This window comes from Malaya genurostris, chromosome 2, assembly GCF_030247185.1.
Source record: "Malaya genurostris strain Urasoe2022 chromosome 2, Malgen_1.1, whole genome shotgun sequence".
Classification (NCBI taxonomy): domain Eukaryota; kingdom Metazoa; phylum Arthropoda; class Insecta; order Diptera; family Culicidae; genus Malaya; species Malaya genurostris.
This window is the reverse complement of record NC_080571.1, coordinates 350784087-350807500: the sequence shown is the minus strand read 5'-3', so window position 1 is coordinate 350807500 and position 23414 is coordinate 350784087. Positions and strand designations below refer to the sequence as shown.

At 39.3% G+C, this 23414-nt stretch overlaps 1 protein-coding gene across 10 annotated transcripts in view; it reads left to right on the top strand.

Annotated features, from left to right (window-relative positions):
* Positions 1 to 21048, top strand: part of LOC131432119 (dachshund homolog 2) — a 130954-nt gene extending 109906 nt beyond the window's left edge. For all 10 annotated transcript variants that reach the window (XM_058598219.1, XM_058598216.1, XM_058598214.1 and 7 more), the window contains 4 exons: positions 12852 to 12935; positions 13304 to 13450; positions 13517 to 13900; positions 18652 to 21048. In XM_058598219.1, the coding sequence (XP_058454202.1) occupies positions 12852 to 12935; positions 13304 to 13450; positions 13517 to 13900; positions 18652 to 18782 (746 nt within the window). In that variant the 3' untranslated portion in view covers positions 18783 to 21048. The remainder of the gene's footprint in view (positions 1 to 12851; positions 12936 to 13303; positions 13451 to 13516; positions 13901 to 18651) is intronic.
* The last annotated feature ends 2366 nt before the right edge of the window (positions 21049 to 23414 follow it).

The following is a 23414-nucleotide window of genomic DNA, read 5'->3' as shown; positions in this document are numbered from 1 at the left end:
CATCGATTTCACCTCATAAACATTTAATCCACTCACCTTTTCTATTGATCCACTTCAATTTAAGATACTATAAAAAAAGTCAGGAAACACTTTTGAGTTGATTTTCACGCAATTGTTTTGAGCACAGCAAAAAGTACAAGCGCTATCTGCTTTCTATCAAAAGTTACGGTGGGGTGTCAGCAACCGAACACTGCCGGCAATCGAACATCTACCCCTACGTATACGAGGGTACGGGTTTAGCGTGATGGGTAAGTCGATGTCTTTCACGCAGTCCGCCTGGGTTCGATTCCTAACTCCGCACACAGTTTTTCCGGCCCGAAGATGTGAATGCTCTTAAGGTTAAAGCCTCTACAAACGAAACAAACGAGCGTTAGGTATAACCAGAGCAAATAAAAGTCATTTTCATTGACTAAAAAATAGACGAAAATAACAAAAAATACTCTCAGCTTCACTTGCAAACTATGAGAACGAAATCGATGTCCAGTCAATGACATAAGCGAAACCATAGTTTCAAAATTGTGTTCTTTCTTTCATTTGCCCGTTCAGTCATTTGCGATTTTCAGTGAAAATCCTTTAGTATGCAGTGTCGATATTCAACCGAAGCTGTGAGAATTGAAAATGACAGAAAAAGGTTTCACAATAACTTTTACCTGTTGGTGCTCGAATTTGTAGTAGTTTTGGTTTCCAAAGATGTTCTGGGATGTAATTACTTCGATTTACCATATTTTAGTCACTTTTTATAGCCAAGCGTCACAGATTTTCAACACATCGATGAAATAATGAGAATTGAAATTGTGCTGATGCTCCCGCTGAAGATGTTAGTTTGGTTTCGTCTTGTCATAGAGGAAAGAGTGACGTTGGCAATTATACTCTCTCATTCTTTCGATGCTTCGTTTCTCTTCGTTTGTTCTGGTGTCGGTCATTTACGAATGAGACAGTAAAATATTGAAATTGAGGCTGTTGGATTGAATTCTTTCATTGAGAATGCGTGACAATTTTAAGCTCTCGGTATAACTTATACCTAATCGGAATTTACGTGGATTTGTAGAAAACTCTGAAATAACGATTTTGAACGAATTCATTAAAAATCATTGCGAGATTCAATCGATTTTAGTTTAAAAATACAAACGGTTTGGATTCATTTATTCGGTTTTTGTGACAGAAAAATGACGGGGTTTTATACGTAGAATACACGACAAAAAAGCGTATAGCTTGTCACACAAAGAAACCAAAATATATCATTGATGCGATCGTCACTTGAAATTCCTCCTATAGTTTGCAGCTTTCGGATTGATCTTGTGAGGATAATATTATATTTTGACGAAAGTCTGCGCGAAAAACTCGATTTTCAAGTCTGCAAAAGTTTACACACCAACAACAATTTGTCTGCAGTATTATGTACGAAATCTGCTGATCTGGTATCTCTGATGTTAACTCTTTCCTTAAAATTACAAGCGTTTCGCGAAATCTTGTTATTATCATGTCCCAATATTTCTCAATTGGACGAAGTTCCGATATGTTCAAAAATAGTTTCTATAAACATTTTTATTTTTTTGAAATTTGTCTTCGATTAAAGTAAAATTATTGCACAGACTATTACTATATAACTACACTCATGAACCTAACATAAATATTCTTATTTTAAATGCGTCTTTGTCCATTGTACTGTGTGCGATAAACTGATCGTTGAAGAAAGTCTGTGCTTCGCAATGATCTGCCAGGAATATTGAAATTCAGCCCCTCCAAAAGCGTTGGGCAATCGATGTTATTCGAAAGCAAGTCGAAAACAAACAGTTGCTGAAGAAAAATTCGACTGTTTTGTAGTCTAGATAGATTAATCGGAGCGCAGCGATTTTCGTAACTAGATAATTGAAGACGATTTTGCCATGGAAGTCGTCGTAGTGCAAACCGAATGAAATATTTTTGCACTCGTTTGCGTCGGTATGGTGATCAGATTATTATTCCACATTCCAAAATACTGCGTACTGAAGCGACATAAACTGTCTTTAGGCAATACACATCATCAAAGTTCCTGGGCCCAAAACTGTGTAAGCCTCTGCCGCAACTGAAGAAAATTGTTCGGTGAAACGAAGCTTACGATGCCCAAGGACTCAATCACGATGCCCAATCCTAGAAACGCCAGTAGAAACGCATTGAATTGGAACAGCCACTAAAGAGTATTTAAATACGATCGGGGATTGCGATCATAAGAAAGTAATTGCACTGCATTTTTTAATGTGTACACACTTAAATTTTATTGCTGAATCTCGGCAAAAAAAATGCCGAGATTTGCACAGCCGAGAGATCGGTAATCATCTCGGCAAAATAATAGTTACTGAAAATCTCGGCAATATCGAATTTGTTAACTGTCAATTATTGCCGAACTTGTCAGCAACAATTTTGCTGTTAGCTCGGCAAAAACGATTTTTATCGAATAATGAATTGCCGAGTCATCAGTGATAGAACATAGAAAGGATTTCTCTTTATTATTGTATTAAAGAAATATCAGCACAGCAGAGTTCTTTGTTTCACTTATCTTTTCAAGAAATATAAGAATCTCTTACCTTTATCCAATATATAGTATTTTCCCGCTCCACGTAGCAATGGCTACGTGATTTTTTTGCACATTCGACAAGAGACATTAAATGACAAGTGTTTCACTGAGTTTCAGTAAAAGAAAACACACTGTTCGAAATCCCGGCAAACGGATTTACTGATTTCGGTATATTTGTTGTTTACTGGCAAGCTCAGTTCAATATTTTTCCAAACTTCGGCAAAAGAACGCGCTTCACCGAGATATCAGAATATTACATTAACGAATTTCGGAAAAGAGTATATGGATTACTGAACAATCAGTGAAATGTCGTGTTGCCATGCTCCAGAATCTGTTTTAAGTGTGTATACTCATATCGTTTCTGTCACACCAGTCAATAGCTCCATTTAGAAGGCATAGCAATCCACAATGCTAGTAATGATGCAAAACACTTTAAGATCGTCTGCATACATTACTCTAGGCGACGATCTACATAGGTCATTCACGAACAGTACAAAAAGTAGTGGTCTAAGGTGGCTTCCTTGGGGCACACCTGATACAATATTGAAAGAATCAGTAAGAATAGATCCTACACGAACGGAGGCCATGTCATTAGTGAGATACGGAAAAATCCAATAATCTAATCAGGGAAACCAATACACTTCAAATTTTCTATTGTGAGCTGATAGGGAACGCATCAGCTTGTTGTCGTTGTTCGAGTTTGTCAATCAGTGTAAAAACGTAGCTCATCATATTTGTCGTTATTGATTTTTTTTGACAAAGCCATGCTGATCAGTGTTGATAATGTGCTTTACTGCTGAAGATACTCCAAGAGCATACGTTCATAAATTTTTGGTAAGCAACTCAGAATGAGAGTTCTTATAAATGTCATAAACAATTAAAAAACCCTTTTTAATCCACCTAGAGGTGTGATAATGCCTTTCTCTTCTTTCATAATAGTCTCATGAAAATATGTTTCATACTTTTATTAAATAATTTCGGATACTAATTTTGACACCAATTGATTCAGATTGATTCGAGTAGTTCACAAAAGCATGCTTAAGTGTTTATGTCACACAGTCAGCATCATTTATCCAAACTAGTGCTTGACATTTGCGTTGCCTATTTGTATGAGAACAGTTATGCTAATCTAAAAAAACCCCTTCTTAGTCCACTTAGTGGAATTTTCATAGATCTTGAAAAATCACCATCACGAGATTTTCGAAATCGAAAAAAATTTTCTGATGCCAAAAGGCCTAGAATTGCATAAAACGTCGAGATTTAGTATCATCTCGAAAATTTTTTTTTTACAAATCGATTTTTTGGTACTGCTTGGAATTTTTTGTTTTAAACCACGACTAAAAAACGACTTAAAAGCTGCTCTAAAAACTGTTTGTAAACTGCTCGAAAACAAATTGCTGGAGTTGCTCGGAAAACTACTCGAAAACTGATTTAAAACTGTTTAAAAATCGGTTTAAAGGCTGCTAAAAGAACTGTTCTAAAACTACTCTAAAACTGCTCGAAAACTGTACAGGAATCTGCTCGAAGACTGCTTAAAAAATCAATCGAGAAGTGCTCAAGAACTGTCCCAGAAAACTGCACGAAAACTGTACGAAAACTGCTTGAAAATTGCTCGAAACTGGTCCAAACACTGCCTAAAAACTGATCGAAAGCAGAACAAAAATCTACCCTAAACTTAATGAAGCTGCTTGAAAATTGCTTGAAAATTATTCCAAAAACTGTTATAAAAACTGCTTAAAAAGACTGCACAAAAATACCCGAGAACTATTCGAAAACTCTTCCAGAAAACTGGTCTGAGCACTGCTTAAATAATGTTCGAAAATTGCACGAAAAACTGTTTAGAAATTGTTCAAAAACTGTTCTAAAAACAGCGAAAAAACGGCTCAAAAACTGCTCTGAAGGTCTAGTAGCTAGAAAGCTACTCGAAAACAGCTTGAAAACAGCTAAATAAGCTGTTCAAAAATTGATTGAAAATTACTCTAAAAAATGTTGAAAGGATACTATGAAAACTGTCCTAAAACAGCTTAGAAACGGCTCGAAAACAGTACGAGAAACTGATCGGAAAACTGCTCAAAGACTGCTTCAAAAACTACCCCAAAAGGGCCCAACAACTGCTCCAGAAAAATGCACGAACAACTACTTGACAATTGCTCGAAACTGGTCCACACACAATGCCTAAAAACTGTTCTGAAACTGGTTAAGAAATTGCACGAAAATTACTCCAAAAACTGCTCGGAAACTACTTGAAAAAAAGGAAGCTTGAAGGCTGCTATAAAAACTGTTCAAAAAACTTCTCGAAAACTACATGAGAAACTGCTAAACAACGGTTCGAAAATTGCACGAAAAAAATGCTTGAAAAACTATTTTGAAAATTTTTGAAAACTGCTCAAAACCTGCACGATAAATTGCTCGGAAAGCTGCTCGAAAAACTGATTGATTGGAAGCTGCTGGGAGGCTTTTTTAAAAACTGTTCTTAAAGCTGCTCAAAAAGTGTTTCAGAAAACTGCACGAAAAACTACTCAAAAAACTGTTCCAAAAACTGCTTGAAAATTGCATGAATATCTGATCGCAAAAATTGCCTGAAAACTGAGGCCACATTATGAATTTCGGAACAATCGGGTTAAAATTGCTAAAATTTCTACTCGAACACTGCTCCAAAAACTACTCGTAAACTACTTGAAAAACTGCTTGAAAAATGCTCAAAAAAACTGTTCGAAAACTGCTTGTAAACTTCACGAAAAACTGTTTGATTTCAGAATTTTATTCAATGTGAACAACTGTTAAGCACTTTATGCCACCATTCATTAATCTACACCAAAACCTGAACTCGGGACATTTAGAAGCTGGTACTGAATGAAAGCACTAAAATCAAATCCGGGGTTTGGCTTCGTATTCAGTTGCAAAATTCAGGTTCGGAATACAGATCAAGAATTCAGTTCATGAACTTAGTTGTAGAATTTTGAAACTGAACTCATTTTCAGGTTCCGAATTTAATTCTAGAACTGAACTCTGAACTTGACTTCCGAACCTGAAATAAGAAACTGAATTCAATTTCAGAACTCGGCATTCCAGCATGCTAAGTCCCTGAAAGTCGATTTAAAAAAAAAATTTGTTTAGATAACACTAAATCTCGACGTTTCATGCAATTTTAAGATTTCTGGCATAATAAAAATGTTCGATTTTGGAAATTTCATATACTCCCCCCTATGGTGCCTTTTCAAGATCGAAAATTTTCAAACTTTAACCGCTGGGCAGCACCCCTTACCCATGTCCGATTTAGGAGAAATTTTGCATGAGGACTTTTTTCGAGATGCTTAAACATCTGAACAATAGCGCTTTACGAAATTAGAGGTGATCCCAAAATATTGGCACCCTTATATGTATAAGAGCGGTAAAAAACAACGTGTTTTGTCGGTTACGTCAATTATACCATTATATCTCCGGAACTAAAAGTTACAGCCGTTTGATCTTTGAGCTTGATCAATGGTCCGACAGTAGCTTTCAAACGAGCTCAAGTTTGTTAAACTTGGTTCAGTCATCTCTGAGAAAATTGAGCGCGTATAAATATCTTCGAAAAGTGCGCACACACACACAGAGACATTTTCTGATCTCGTCGAACTGAGTCGAATGGTATATAACACTATGAGTCTCCGACGCAAAATATTTAAAAATTCGTTTGTTTACGATACCTCATGGGATAGTGAACTGATTCATTTTGACGCATCTACAGATTGCTTGCCAAAAGAAGTACTTCTTGACGAATTTGAATAGTTTCATCTTCCGACCCTTAATCTCTAGACCGATCGTAAAAATACAGTTATAGATACCATGGGTGTATGTCTTTTTGTATCGTCCTCTAACATCACACAATTGTTCAGAACTGATTTCACATCGTTCGATTTCGATAGTAATTTATTATGCACTGTCAGTATGACGAATCCAATAAATCAACAGTCAAATATTTTTATTAAATGTTTTCATATCACAAGCTAATAAATTTGATCGAATCGGCAATAGATCTCGATAACATTGAACGTAATTCGACTGCACCTAAATTCGGCAGAAAATCATCGAACGATCCCAACAGCAATCATGTTCTCTAATCAGCCCGAAGCAAACTGACCGACGCGTCGAGGGAAGAAAAAAAAACGGAATACATCACATATGATGCGATTCAAATTCCAGACAGCAGACATCGTTCTAATATCGTATCGATTGTATATATTGTAATTCCAAAAAAAATTTTCCTCCAGCTATTATTCGGCACTGCGGTGAGGAATGAATAACGAAAAAAAAAAGACAAAAAACAGCCCCAACCACTCCAGACCTGGTGATCTATAGTTTCTACAATAATTTCGATCATTTTCCCCCACCCACCACCTCGGAACCCAGGCCCGTTCATTAAACACGGGATGAAATTTTCACCGAAACATTGCTCGAAGCGTGTTAAATTGAGTGGCTATATTTTTGTATATATTTATTTTTTTTTTTGTTCAATGTTTCCTCGTTTATTGCCATCCACGAGGCACCACCACTGATTTCGTTTCGGGGTGATGATCCATTTGTGTTTAATAAAGAAAAAATAAAACTAAGCAGGAAAATTGAGAATTCAGTAATCCATCACCGAGCGTCAAACGAACGGGACGAAGAAGACGGATGGATCATAAAACAGCGAGAACGGTGGGAGCGACGGGAAGGCATTCGATTTGTTGGCATCACATATTTTTCTGCGAGTGTTTAGTTCGCTATCAAACCGCAGAATCGCAACATTGCCTCGATCGAGCGCGAAAGAGACAACGAAAAATGAATTAATATAAACGTAGATAAACGTTTTCACTTTATGGGTCCATAATTAAAGATAATTTTTATCGATTTCTGTGCAGTTTTTACTTCGTCTTCGCTCTCGCTTTCTTGGATGCATTTTCCTCCGAAGCCAACCGAACCTGCTGCGGTGAGGAATGAGTGACTGGTTAGCTGACTGACTGATCGAGTTCGTCGCTTGTTTCTGTTGTTTCTCGGTTGTTGATGTTACTATTGATCCTGGACAGCACCGGTTTATTCGGTTATCATTTCTTTCGAGTTCAATTCACGCGCCGGGCCCAATGTTGCCAACGGACAGACAACGGACGGAAACTGCATCGGCCCTTCGATCGATTTGTGGCGAATGCTTAGATGACCCCAAAGGGAGGGGGGGACCCCAAATACGGAGAAGGCATGCATAATGATCATGTTTTGGCAGCGGGGCTTCTATTTCATAAAAGCAATGTTTAGTTCGATTAACCTATCATTTACCATTTTTCGATTATATTTTCGCTCTGATTTCGGTATGTGGTTATTGTCGATTCCTACCCGCTGCTCAGTCTAGGTGATCCTCGAACGAGGGAAGCAAATTTTGATGATGATTCGATACGCGATCGATCAATTTATTAAACCGATCAGAGGTTTGCCTTGAGCGGATCGCGCCTGCAGTTTGCTTGAATCGAAATGGGTTCCAGGTAAAAACCAATGAACACCAAAGGGGCTGACTGACTGACTGATTGTCGGCAACATCTGTAATTGGATCGTTTATTGCCCTGGTGACATTGTTTTGCGGTTTTTGGGGTGTGGTGAAAGAGGAGAGGGGGCGGCGAGGGAATGTTGTTTATCTCCGTAGATCTCACGACTAGTGTTGGTCAATTCCATATCGTGATTACACTTTATTTTGCAACGAGACTGGCGTGGTCACGTGGCTAAATATATGGCGATGATATGCTAAATTTGTAGTTGGCTTAGATTTTTAAGTACAGCTTGAACTGAAATCGGATACGCATGAGCTCGTTTATACTGTTTGTATTCCAGGAATGTTTAAATCGATGCCTTTATACTAGGCATTCATTGCACTCTGACTACGGTCATGAAAGTGCTGAAAGAGTAAAAAAAATTTAACGTTAAAGTGTAGGTTCTTAATTGAATATCATCTTGTCTACCCTCATTTTTGGCATTTTTGCTACATGTTCAGATTACCCAATTGTATTCTATCATGATAAGCCTTCAAATTTCAAGCTTACTAAGTGCCAGATAACAAGTTCATAGATTAATTTATAATGAAAACTGTAGGTTTTATTAGCAATTGCAAATCGCTTGCCGAACCAGAAACGTTCTCGAATCGTGACCACGTAAAACTGTCACCCGGAATGCTCTTTAAATTTTATCTTTACATCCATAGGTATCCAAGATATCTCGTTGAAACCATGAATCATTTTAAGCAAGCATTGACACTTACCCTTCATTCACTACACACTCAGAAATTATCACACACCTACTTCCCTGCACACTGCATTAAGTGAGGTCAAATTTGATTTCAGCTTACTAGTTTATTGATGGACATCAACATTCTCCTCTATTTTGCGGTACTTGACAGAGACATTTTTTCAAGAAGGCAACAATTGTTGTTCGGCTAGGAATCCAAATAGAAGCTAGCGCAACAATCCGAATCGCAATAATTTTTTTACGGCCGAACGTTCTCCTGATGGAAATTGACACGTCAGCGACTCATCTGAGCTGAGTGATTTTTAAAATTTCTTTATCTAACTTGAAGGTAAAAATTTCGTTATCTTGACGGAGGTGAGTTTGATAGAGTTCTTTTGCAATTTTAACTCTTATATTCTGTCACTGTAATTGTTTTATTTTTTGTAAACGTGTACTTGCTGATACTTTTTATTGTGAACATTAAATATGGTTTTATTTCTAGTTCAATTCGAATCGAATGGAACAGAAAAAATCCTCTCATGCTTTTTTTTTCAGCGAAAGCAAATTGCCAGGCTTTTCGTTTGATTTCTTCCATCAAGTTTTCCATAGCCTACTTGGTAACTTTCCTGGGATTATTTCCGTTTGGCGACTGCCAAATTTGACGGAACTCCAGCATATTGGGAGGTTTCCCAGATGTTGTTTACGGCATCAGGAATCAGAACAAGATGGCTCAAATGACACGTTCCACACATTCGGAATTTTGTGTCTTGCCATGGCTTTTCGTCATTTTCTTGATGGGAAGAAAAGGATAAGAGAAACATGATAATAAGAGGAGGAAAACAGTACAAAACAAACAAAAACATATAATTCTGTATCCCCAGAAGAATGTTGAACGATCTGCCGGCGCCAAAATGCACATTTTATAAAACCAACAAAATTTTGATGCGATGCATCTCTTGATTCGGTTCCATGTCCAAAATTGAAGAGCAAATGAAAATTCAAACTGCTTCTATATTGATGGTTGTGCAACTTTTTCTAATGTACGATTAAAGCAGAATTTGTTGAGTTGAAGTTGATCTACATTGAATCGCAACATCATTTAGTCTGGACTCTGTTCGTTCATCGCTCTTGTATTGTATATCATTTATTTATACCCGGCTTTAACCTATCGTGGTCGTTCACCGGGTGTTGTATCGAAATAGGGATAGGGGTTAGGGATATGGGGAGGGGGGAGGGGTTCGTTTACAATGTATTAATTATAACACTTCAATCAAATTTAATGTGTGATCTGTGCTGGTTTGACTGTTCAGGATTGTGGAGAACATTCCTGGGGGCGCCGCCTCGGGGGATGGCTGCTAGCTTAGTTGATGTCCGAGATTCCTGTTTGTTTTCGGTTGTATTCCTGTGTGGTTGGACTCATTTTCCGGCCGCGGGAAACATCCCCGGGGGCGTAACCCCCGGCAGATGGCCGCTTGCTTGGTTGATGGGTGGTGTTTCTTCTCGTCGATAGTGTTCTAGGGCCGTGGTGAGCATACAAGGGGGTGTCTGTCGCTCTGCAAATGTCCCACCGGTTTAATGATCGTTCCGATGATCCTTGTGCTGCGTTGTTCGTCACGGATGCCTAGGAGAAAGGAAAATGTGGTTATTCTATTAATGTGTGACAGAGGTTTGATGGGGAGGGGTTTTAAGCTGTGGTGTTTATTGGTAGATAGGGGGAGTTTCGGTGAGTTTTAGTGCGCTAAAGAAAAAAGATCTTATTAATGCTGCGGCCAAGGTGGTGAATCCGAAGTGTGGGAACTCGGGCGAATGTTATTCGTGAACGACATTGAGCGGCGAGGCGTTCGTCTGTTTTAACGGTCAGTTAGGTTGTAAGGATGGGTCTTTTGGGGAAGCGATGTTTCTTGGTGAGGGGGGAGTTTAGGTTAGATGGGTTTGGTTTGATTTACATTTGATTTCTGCTGGGATTAAGTTCTATTGGTAGTGGATCTAAGGCAGGTTTCAGATCTGTTTCAGTAGGCGGGCGTCTTTTAACATCAGGATCATTGTGGTCTCCGCGACAGAGTCGTTTGCTAAGGCGTCCCGTAACGAGAGGTTGATGTTGTATTGTTTTCTGAGGTTGTCGTATTCTGGGCAATTTATTAGGACATGCTCAACTGTGAGTCTCTCGTTGCAAGTGTGACAGACGGGTGGGGATGATCGGGATATGTAGTGCGGGTGCGTGTGTCGAGTGTGTCCTGTCCGTAGGCGGGACAGCGCTCGTTGTTCGATCCGGTCCGGTCGATCCGTCCATTTGGACAGGTCTCCCTTGATTTTGGGGAGGGTCCCCACCGAGTATCTCCAATTTCCGATGAAGTGGTCGGTAAGTCTTCCCCAAAACTCGGTGATCAAGTCTGCCGCCGGAACCTCTGGTGCATATCGGAGGGCATCCCTTCCCATGGCCGCAAGTTGGTCAGCTCTCTCGTTTCCCGGGATCCCGCTATGTCCGTGAACCCAGCATATTGTGGTTTTGTTGCCGCAATATGTTTCGATTGCCTGGACGAACGGGTGCCAGTCTTCAAAGCGGTTATAACCGCCAGGGAGTCCGAGAAGATCACAGCCTCGGACCCCGGGGGTATGGCTACGATGCATGCAAAGATGGCTGCGGCCTCCGCCGAGAAGACCGAAAATTTCGGGGAAAGGCTCCGAGAGATTGATGTGTTTGGGCCCCATACTCCAAACCCCGTGCCAGCGTCCGTTCGAGACCCGTCTGTATAGTATGAGGCGACACCTCTAAACCTGTCGGCTTTTAGCTGGAGGAAGCTGCTCATAGCCAAAGCGGGGGAAGGTTTCGCTCCTAGAGACTGTGCCAGTGAAGTATCGGTTTTGGGGAAGTGGAAGGATATATGAGTGGCTCTAAAAAAGGAAGTTTAATGTGAAGTTTATAGAATGTTCCATAAAACGATACTTCTTGCTGAGCACAGATATTATTTGCTTATTTGCGCTTCAGATTATCCTAAGAGCATTTTTAAGAAGAAAGTGGGAGCGGGTGGATAAAGTAAGGGTCTCATCCAAGGGAGGAGCAAATTTCAAATTGTTAATATAATCGAACGTAACTCCAAAACAACTCAAACTTACCACACCTTTTCTTATTCGTCGTTAAACAAGATACGGGGGCGGATTCAAACTAGGAGAAGGGGATCTTGAAAATCAATTTTCATCTTGATTTTTTTATAAAATAAGAGAGGGGCAAGAATGTCAAGATTGTGCTAGATAGTACTGCTATTGTTAATTTTAATGAATTAATCGATCCTTTTTGAAGAGCACAGATACTTCGTACACTACTAAGATGTGGTCATAAGGGTTATCATGGAGGAGAGCTGTAGTAAGTTCACTAATTAAAGCGGAGTTTATATAAAATTTTTTCTACGATAAACGATGCATCTTGACAAATACAGATACTACATTTATGTGAATGTAGATTAAAAGGTTATTTTAAGGGAGAGGGAGTGCAGCAAGTGCCCCAAACATGGGAAGTGTAAGGTAAAATTGATTGAATAGCAACATAAAACTGCTCAGAGTATTACACTAAGTAGGACAACTTCGGGAATTTTGTTCGGCCTTTTCTTCCCGAAACATTTCCGAGCAACGCTAGGTCATTCAGCTAGTAGGTTAATAAAATCTTGTACGCAAAAATGAAGTTGATGTCTTGCATACATATTTCTACGCCCTTGAAATTTAATCCAAAGTGACACGAGACCTATGGACCCTGTTTTTCGCACAGCAAATCGTTACAAAGAAAAGAAATACAAACATGAATTATAAAACAATGTGGAATTCTTTTTTCCGAAAAAAAGCTGACATCGAAAAGCTCAATCAACAAACGCGTTGCCACTGTGACTGCATAGCCAAGGGAAGAACGCATAGCCTACTGAGCTGCACCTTCAAACCACGGGACAATTCTCATTACATCGAACTACCAATCACTCATCGAATCGTTCCGAAACGGTGCCTCCAATTGTAATTAATTTTAATAAAATCTCGCCTTTTTTGTCCTGTCTTCTTTTCGTTTTATTTCATTCCAATCGTATAGCCGAGCTAAAGATGGACGTTATCCGAGAACGCGAAGTCAAAGATTCCCTGGAACGCCAGTTGGCCGATGAAAAGCGACTCCGAGGTAAGTTTCATCATTATTATTAGTTTCCGTTTTCGATCTCTTTCTCCGAGGAAATCGGTCCCATCCGAGGGCCGAGTGCATAAATAAATATATTTTAAATTGGATTAGCAAATTATACCTCGAAGAAAGCATCAGAAATGAACCGGAGTTTATTTCGCTTTTGCTTTGACTGGGAATTTCGGTTTGACTGCGCGGTTAATACCGGGATAGGGAAAGCAATTCTCGAATGATTGATGAAATTCGTCAACCATTTAGCATCATAAATCACATTACCGTTCCTTCCAATTCTGAGGAAGTTCATTTCTTTGGAACTTGATTAAGTTGAATGCTGAAAGCAGTAATCTACAATCAAAATTCTCGTTTCGCAGGACTTTACCAGAAACGATTCAAAAAAGAGCGTCGATTGCGGGTGCAGTTGAAGGAACGATTAGATACCGAACGGAAGCGTCGCACTCAGCTGGAAGAGATTATCAAGGCTTCGGGAGCACCCGCGGAAGCGTTGAGGATTATCGCAGGTAAGGCGTCTTTGCTAAGCCCCGTTACGTGACTTTCTGACCGATTCGGTCCTCCTTCTTCGATAGAAAACATCAACAACGACCAACAGCGGGAAAAGGAACGTGAACGTGAACGGGAAGCGGAACGGGAACGTGAGAAAGAACGTGAGGCGGAACGCGACCGGGAAAAGCACCGGGACAAGGTTCGCGACGAACGGGAACGACTCGGTGACTCGGATCGGATGCGGGATCGAGACTCGGACCGGGAACGAAGTCGGGAACACGAACGGGATCGCGATCGAGAAAGAGGATCCTCGGTCGAGCGATTCTCCAAGGAGGGCAGTCCAATCATTTCGAGAGGGGCCAGCCAGGGGATTTCTCCTCCACAGCCCCACATTCCGGAAGGGAAAACTTGGAACTATCCGGGGCTGGACATCATGGCCACTGGAGCGTTCTGGCAGAATTATTCCGGTAAGTGCTATTAAGCGAATTAAGTTGAAAAAGGAGCTCCCTTCAAACGATTTAAACTCAATACAGTTAGTGTTATTTGTTGGTTTAAAACACATCTGTTAAAAATCGGTTCGAAAACAAGCAATGCGCCGTTTGTGCACGCCGTAAATCGCAAATAAAACGCAGTCATCCGCTGAATGCCGCCTCGTTTTACCATGAGGCATAATTTCTCCATAATTTTATTAGTTCCGGTCGACGCTTGGCTCGGCTTTCTCCCTTCAATTTCATCGATATCAAAAAGACATTTCTAGTTACTTCAGAATGTCACAATTGAACGCAACTGTGACGACCCAATTTCAGTTCCCCACCAGTAACCACTTGGCCGGGGTACGGCGATATGCAAATGTCGCCGCATGCAACGGAAAACTTTTCATCGCAAATCGCGTTATCAGCGCTATTGAAAACCGCTGAAGCTTGCTATTATTTTCTGGCTTTGCACTCAATATCAGTGATGCTCTTTCTTTCCTTCTTACTTACTGTTTTTTCTTCATATAAACATGCACCCTTCACGCAAAATTATTTGTCGTCACTTCCTTCGAGTCTAGTATAGTAGGCTGGTTTGGTAAGTGGAGCAGCAACAAGAGACTTTTCCACCACCCTCTAATCCAAGCAGGCCAGGAAGTAAACGGCAGTGGAATAAAACAAATGATGACAATAATGATGTCAATCGTAACGTAACGAAGTTAGATCCATTTTCATAATCATTTTGCAATTTTACATCAATCCATTTTATTTCCGCTTTTCCAGTTTGCTCTGCACATCTGTCTCTCGTTCTCTGTTTTCTGTCTCTTTCTTTTCGTTTGGGTAATTTTCTACCCCGAACCCGGTGAAGCGGCGAAGAACAACGGCCTTCTACTGGGACTTTTCGCTACATTTGCCTTTGCAATGTCGATACAAATGAGCACTTTCAGTACAAATTTGAATATATATTAAAAGTGAAGAAAGCGAAATTTCTTTCTCGTTTTGTGCCCCGTGGAAAAAAAAATGTAAAACGATGCCACTTTTCTTATCGCGTAGCAGTCCCCATTCTCCCCTCACCGTTTGCCAGTTGAAGTTTCGAGTACCGGGGAAACAGACATGCAAGAGCGTTTTATTCGGCTTGTTCCTATATTTGTATTAAATGTTTTTTCATAAACATAATCCAATTTATTCATTTTGTGCCCTCTACTTTTTTTTTCTTTCTATTATTATGAAGCTGAGAATGCTTTTCTTTTCATCATCATGTGACTGCTGCTGCTGTTGTTGGCTGTCCTTTCAGTTGTTGTTGTTATTATTATTATTGCAATGAGTGGTGGTGGCAGATTTGTTCCTCCGTATTCGTCCCTTTTGGCGGGTAAATTTTCCGTGTTCCTCCTGCTCCAGTTCCTTCTTCTTCTTCTTCTACTTCTCCCACGGGGAGTAACGAAAACTCGCCCAGTCGGAACGGTTAAAGAGAGTGAAAAGCCGTTTGACGTGTGTGTGTGTCTGTGCTCAAAGCAGTAGTAAGTACATACAAGTGGATACATTTCCAAGTGCGGTCGCGCTAGATTTTTCTTTTCCGCCGGTGAAAATCCATCTTAAGAAAGCCGAAAATCACATGCGGTTGGCTCAACATGACGCGGCCGTGTGTCTGATCGCCGCAGGCACTTTTTTCGTTTTGCGCGGTGCAAGACATTCAGAGCCAACAAAGCAAACAGAGATGTATTATGAAGAGTAGCGTTTTTCGCTTTTTTTTTTGCTTTACCGACTGACTGCCGTTTCTTGCGCGGGTTGCTTCGATGATCGGGAGGCGGAGAAAGGTATGCTAAAAATGTTTGCTGTATTATATCGGGAAAAAAAGCGATGCCTGCTAGGGGATGATTTTACGACGCAGATCCCAGGCTGGACCGAGGGTTTCGATGTGCCAAGTGAGACATCATAAACGCGGCAAGTACGAACAAAGTCGATTCAATTTCACGCAACGGCACGAGGTGGAGCCATTTAGCGGGTTTATTCACGTTTTTTTTTTCGTACGTCAAAATTGGTGCAAGTTTCAATGGAAAAGATACAAAACGAACCCCAAATGTAACCGTAATATTTTTCAAGGTAGGGCATAATTGTTTCTGGCATCCAACCTGGCATGAACCTTTTAACCGACTGGTCATTCGGAGCTAGTTTTAAATTTGATCAGTATCTAACAAGGATAACAGATTGGAAAAATGAAATGGGAACACAATGTAATGAAATCTGCGAAAAGATACAATGTAATGAAATCTGCAGAGACGGGAATAATTTTATCGAAATCTTGAAATTTCTAGAACTGAGTTTTGTTTAAATATAATTTTTAAAATTTTAGATCTTGATTCAGGATTTTTTTTTGTCGTGAATACGACTTTCTTTACTATGGGACGCCTTTTCAAAATTGATCATCTGTGATCAAAGAAGATTCAAAGAAGATTCAAAGAAGATTCAAAGAAGATTCAAAGAAGATTCAAAGAAGATTCAAAGAAGATTCAAAGAAGATTCAAAGAAGATTCAAAGAAAGTTCAAAGAAGATTCAAAGAAAATTCAGCGAAGATTCAGAGGGTTTCGAAAAACTTCGTAAATTATTACGTATTTTCGGAAAGGAATATCTTACTCATGCTATATTTACTGTGGCGTGGCAAATGGATTGCTTAGATGAACGTTGATCTGGAGTTTGGGTTTTAACAGTAACAATTAATTGCAGAACGTCGCAATGATTGATCGTATTGGGGATGTTCAAGTTTCCCTAATAAATGAATTTCTATCTCGCACAAACGCAAATAATGGTTTATTTCACTTTCCATTGTTCTGAGCTTTTTTATGATTGCCGAGAACATAAATTTTCATGACATTTCATGATTTGAAAAGCTTTCGATGCTTTCTCACGACCAGCAGCAGGATGGGACCATCATACTTCTTTGAAGCAGAACTGGCTCTGCGAACGTCCCACAGCAAAATTGTTCACAGTGACGATTGATTCCATACTGAACCAATTTTGATTAAAAGCTTTCTTTTCACGTGACTTCGTTTGTAGCTTTTTCACAAATGGGCGGTCCCAACGGTTGGTATAGAATTTGGATGTCGATTATTTCATTTCGTTTGTGCCTATTTTTTGAGGAAGAAACTATCAAAATGCTGTACGGGAATCATTTCCGGCGTTCAAAAAAGTTATATTGTGGAATTATATATGATACGATTCTTTTCGAACGCGAAGTAGTACACAATGATAATCAAATTACAAAATTGATGATTATTATCTCCGATTAGAAAACATTTGGAGCCATTAAAAGGGCTGGTTTTAGTTCCCATCGTTATCTACTTTTCGTTGTATTTTGCTCCAATGCAGACGACCAGCAAGCAATCTTCTTTGAAAATGTTATCATAAATTGATGATCATATTTCCGATGAAATGTAGCAAAAATTATGTTGATATGTTAGATACAACAGGAAATACTCACGTACAAAAACTTATCACGCTCACAGATGATTAATTTTGAAAAGGCGCCCCATACTAAAGTAAGTCGTATTCACGACAAAAAATAAAATAAAAGAAACTTAAAGCACACCTAGAACTAGATACATAAAGAATCATCTGTTAATTGCGTTATTTCTTCTCTGTGGGCCCCTCCCGGAACGAAGTGCTGGGTACGGGCCTGACTCTAACTAATGGTTTTAGTACATAAATAAGATGACTACTGGAGCGGAGTTGACTACTGAAGCCGTTACCCTACTTGTTCTACGAAAAACATTCTCCCCGTGGAATTTGACTGAATATTTCACAGGGCTCGGTGATTTCTTTTCGAACATGGCACAACAAAACAACACACGTATCCGTGTTATGAAATTTTCCAATCATCAAATGTGGAATTTCAACGTAAACTTACCAAAATTTGTATTCATTTCAGAAAATGTCCATAAAAACAAAGCAAAGCAAAGAGAACTCGCGAAAAACTTTGACGGGAGCATTTTGCAATTGTTTGCATTCGATGCACTCGCCTACTGCGATCCTTTCAATGATATTTCGCCAAGTGTCAAGTCATGACAAACATCAATCAAATTCAGAAACATTGAGTGGTGATAAGGTGGAACTAAATTCCGAATAATCTACTCAAAATCAACCCTTAGAAAGGCGTTCGTTTTCCTCAAACGTTTCCCTCCCTTCACCGAGCGAATCACATTTAAACGACTGAACGCCTTTGTGGGACTGAAGGTGGAGGAACGTTTCTCGTCACAAATCCAATTCAATCCGTCTTAAATTCTCCGGTATCTCCCGGCTGTACTCGCGCACCGTTGAAATTACTTGCAAGATATAATCGTTTGTTGTTTTACTTGGCCTGGAATTCCCTCAGCGTTTTACTGCCATTTTTCGTGCTGTCCTTTCCTGGTGTTATCAAAAATGAAAAGCGCAATTGCCATCCCGAATAAAAAAAATGAATATTTAAATAAGATTACCGCCCTGAGAACGATGTTTTCTGTTGTAGGAGAAAATTTGATTTTTATAACTGCCAGAAGCTGATTTTTTCTTCATTCCACCGAATGCCAGGTGCCACTCACATTCGCGGTTGGACCGAAAAAAAAATAAAATAACGGATGTCCTCGGGCAGGATAAGTGGAAAAGTTTTGAAGGAATCCTTTTTACCTTTCGTTTGAAGTGCTGACTCCTTCGAGAGTCCGACTTAATGTGTGTTGTTTTAATATTTTGTTTTCCATTTTTTATCCCCGTTTTCTAGAATCCTTGGCTCAAGAGCTGGAACTCGAGCGCAAAGTGCGACAACAGGCTGCCGAAGGCGAAGTCAAAGGGCCTCTCCAGGATCGGTCCAATTACTACAAAAACTCCGTACTGTACACCAGTGCCACTTAGTTCCAGCAATTAGGGTTAATCTTTTCATCGCTCTCGACAGCAGTAGCTTTTGTTCTACTTTTCCCTCTCCTTCTGGTGCTGGTCGTGGGCTGGCACTTGCTGCAATTTCCAGTCCTACTAGTGCTACTACTATTGCTACTGCTACTGCTGCTGTTGCTGCTGCCACCTACCAACTCTCAGTCATTCGGTAGTACTGGACTGGTTAATCGAATGTGCAATTATACTAAGGGCAAAGCAACGTCCGAGCGATTTTATATCACACCGAGAAAAATGAAAAATGAACAGAGAGAGAGAGAGAAAGAAAGAAAGAGATCGAGAAAATGATACACCGAACAAATTGGATCACGTGCAGCAAATCATTTCCGCATGACTTTGCCCTTACTATTTTACAAACACACAGTCACACACACAAACACAAATAGCTTGGATTTTTACTCTTTGATCAAAGAAGCAGACGGATTATACGAGCCCATGTTACGAAAGCGAAAAAAATGAACTGATACTAAGATTTTAATGATAGACAAACTGTATTTATTGCTAATCAAACATAATGATTATAAAAAAAACAAATCACGAATGAATAAACAAACCATAAGCTGCAAAAGAGAGGAAAAAATAATCAATAAAATGAGAGAATCAAAATCAGTCAACGGAAATGTCCATTGAAAACAGATCTCAAACAAATTCCCACACACACACACTGAGAAAAACAGGCACGCATAAACCGAAAGAAATATTTTGAAAATAATGACTCCGGCACTGGCAAATGGCGGATCAACGCGTAATGTAATTTATTTGTGGTCGCTCGATGTTAAGTAGTTAAAGTGTAAAGCAGCTGCATAATGATGGCAAAAACAAAAAATCCACAAACCCATTAAAAAAGTATTTTAGGTGAAACTGTAACTTAGCACAAATATTTATTTAACCAAAACAAAAACACTCACACACACCCAGACACACTTTGGTCTCCTTACACTGTCTCAGGATCAGATCGGATCCCTGAGACACAGATATTTGTAAAAAAAATTGATAAAATAAAATAAAAAACCGTGGATGGTTCAAACATTTTTATTAAGCCATATTTTTCATTAACTTATTTGTAAAAGTCAGACTTTTTTCCGTTAACAGCAAAATAATCCTTCGAACGAGACCGTACTGTAATAAGTAGTTGATAAAAGTCGTATTACTGAATGATAAACATATTTAAATCAGCGTAGAAATGTGAATATAATCATAGTTTCGTGGTTTTTGAAAACAAGTAATTAAACAAAACAAAAAAAAAGGTGAATTAGACACGTAAGTTGTAAGCACAGATTACTGAACGCATACACACACATACACGGACGAAAAAGTACCTAGTATTTTTTCCGGGTTGATTTCTTCCAGATTAACATCCACATAATGTTTATGATCGAGTATTAGACAACAAACCAGTGATAGTGATTGTTAGGCGCATAAACTCACCTCGGGAAGTAAACTTATTTTTACACGTAACTTTATTCAAACTTATTTGTTTTTCGCCACCCTGTACTGTTAGGTAGTTGGATTTTAAACTTATTTTTTTTTTAGATTTTACTTCGTGTACAAAAATAATGTCAAGCAGAAAGTATCCATTCGCGTCAACACAGAAGCACAAAACGCAAGTTTCACCTTATTTTTGAATTTCTCTACCGCATTTATATGTGAATCCAAATAGACGAAAGGCAAACGGAACGTGACTTATTTATTTATCCGTAAATGTATTTTTTTGAAATACTAAATAAACCGAATTACAGAATAAACAATCGCTATTTATCAAAGGAAAAAACTATACACATTGTATCTATTATAAATAACTAAGCGTAAGTGAAATTATCAAAACAGCTAATAAACGACGGCAACGGAGAAGAAGAAGAAGAAAAAAACGGGGCTAGAAAAAAAGAAACAGGCTTTGGAAACCAGTCGAATTATTCGCAACGAATAATTTCTGTTTTTGTATGTACTTAAGGGCTTATTGTTAATGGTGAGAATAGAAAAAAATAAAATAAAACACCCGCATCAGATCGTCGGATCTGGATTTGAAAATCGGAATCGGACAAATGCAGAAAAGAAAAGAAGAAAATGAAAAAATAACCGCATTCAGAAAATGAGATTCTGTTTCTTTTTTTTTTTCTAACGGTAACAATTTACGGTATAATGAATTACAACAACATAAACAGAAACAAACTGCTGTAATATGGGATGCTCCTGTGCTATTAGTAAAGTAAAATAAAATACCAAAAAGTAATTGGGCTTCGATTCACTCGTACATACTAGATATCACAATCTCCATCTTCTACTCATTCTAACCTAAACTCTAAGCTCAAAATAATCCACTCTAAAAAAGCGAGTGGTTACTGAAGAACAATACCATACAATTAAATAATACGGAATGAATGGGAGTAAAAAAGTATACTACGAACAATGTTATAGTAGTTTTTTTTGTGGATTTACATAGTCAGTAGGGAAAAAAATCGCATAATCCTTTAGGAATATTTTGCGATCCGATTTGCGGAATTTATCCGATGTCTACAACTGTTGATTACTTTTTTACCTAACTTAGTTCCAGCATGTGTTTCCCGAATTCAGGATATACATTCTGTCCTTCGGATAGTTGTGAAATTAGCACAAGTGGACTGTATTTTGTTTAAAAGAGTTTTGTTTACTTGCATTTACTGAGTGCAACATTCTTTACACTCTAACAAATGGTATCAAAAAAAGGGAGAGCTTACTTGCACTGATTTAAAACGCATTTTACATTTGCACGTAACATACTCCCCGGCGGTGGGGTAGACTAAAGAGAAACGCCTCAACTCTGCTCATCCTTCACATTCTGTAATTCATCGTTAACTGGAAGTACTGCTATCTGCGTAGTTGGCCTACGCTAAATCCCATTTCTCGTGCGCACTTCAACTACTCTCGTAATGCCGTCCTTACCAGGAAAATTTTCAACGATCCGTCCCATTCGCCATGTTTGAGAAGGCATGTTATCTTCCTTCAAGATGACTAACAATCCCTTTCGCAGCAGTGTAGGATTCTTGTACCACTTGCTTCGCCTTTGAAGGCTAGTCAAATATTCATTTGACCATCTGCGCCAGAAACATTGCTTCCGCTTTTGCACCAGTTGGTACCGTGAGAGGCTCGATTCCCTCAAATCTTCGTAGATCGGTTCTGCTACGGCAGTTAGTTCGCGCCCAATAAGAAAATGACCTGGACTTAAGGTCTCATAATCTACAGGATCATCGGTTAATTGAACAAGCGGCCTTGAGTTCAATACGGCCTCCACTTGTATTAACAACGTATTCATTTCCTCATAACTTAGATAGCTTTCGTTCAGTACCTTGTACAGATGAGTTTTCATACACTTCACGTTTGCCTCCCATAAACCCCCTTGATGAGGGGCCCTTGGAGGGTTAAATTTCCAAGAGATTCCTCGTGGTTGGCAAAACTCACCGACACGCTGTTCAAGGACTTGAGATTTCAAAAGCTCTGCTAGTTCTGTTAATTGTCGATTGGCTCCACGGAAATTGGTACCGTTATCCGAAAAAATCTCTGACGGATTTCCACGTCGCCCTGCAAATCGATGAAGAGCCGCAAGAAAGCCATCTGCACTGAGTGAGGTCACCAATTCCAGATGCACGGCCTTCGTAACCATACACACAAACAGACTGACATAGGATTTCAGTTTCGTTCTAGAACGTCCAACCTTCAAGAGGAACGGCCCTGCGTAATCAACGCCCGTTCTCGCGAAAGGTTCTGCTGCGGTCACGCGAAAACTTGGTAGGTCTCCCATATACTGTACTACATCTCTAGGTCTTGCTCGAAAACAAGTAATGCACTTCCTGAGTACACGATGAATCGTCCTCTTGGCGTGGATTGGCCAAAATCGCTGCTTCACCACCGCTAAGAGTCCGTCCAAACCTACATGTAGATGCTCTCGGTGTAATGTTTCAACAAGGATATTCGTGAAATGGTGGTTTGCTGGCAGTATCATCGGATGTTTCTGATCCTTTGGTAAGTTCGAATGTTTGATTCGACCACCAACTCTCAGAAGTCTTTCGTCATCATCATAAATTGGATTCAAATTTCTTAGCAACTTCCTCACAGGTTGCTGTTTTTGTAAACGACTAATATCTTCGTAGAATTCATGCCACTGCACAACATAAACCATGGCATACAAGGCGTCGCGATGTTCGACGCTGGTCAGCCATCCGATTGATTGCGTTGCCGGGCTCGGCAATTGTACAGGAATCTAATTATGTAACCAAAAATACGCTGCAGCTTTCGAAAGCTACTTATTTATTTATTTCGTCAAGCAAATGTAGACTACATATAAATTGTTTACAATGTTCACTTACATACTACGCATTATTTCTACGACAAAGCTGAGATTTGATTTGATTTTTTGACATAGTAAGGTCAAGATGTTCGCAGTATTGATTGTAATGGCGCATTATTCGATTGACTGGACTGTATTTTGCATAATTTGTTCTAGCTTGTTTTTCTAAAAATAATTTCCTGGAACGTAGTTGACGGCTAGGTGTATAAAAATTTAATTGCGATAATAATGGAGCTGATTGAATGCGTTGAGAAATAATGTCGCTGATAAAATAC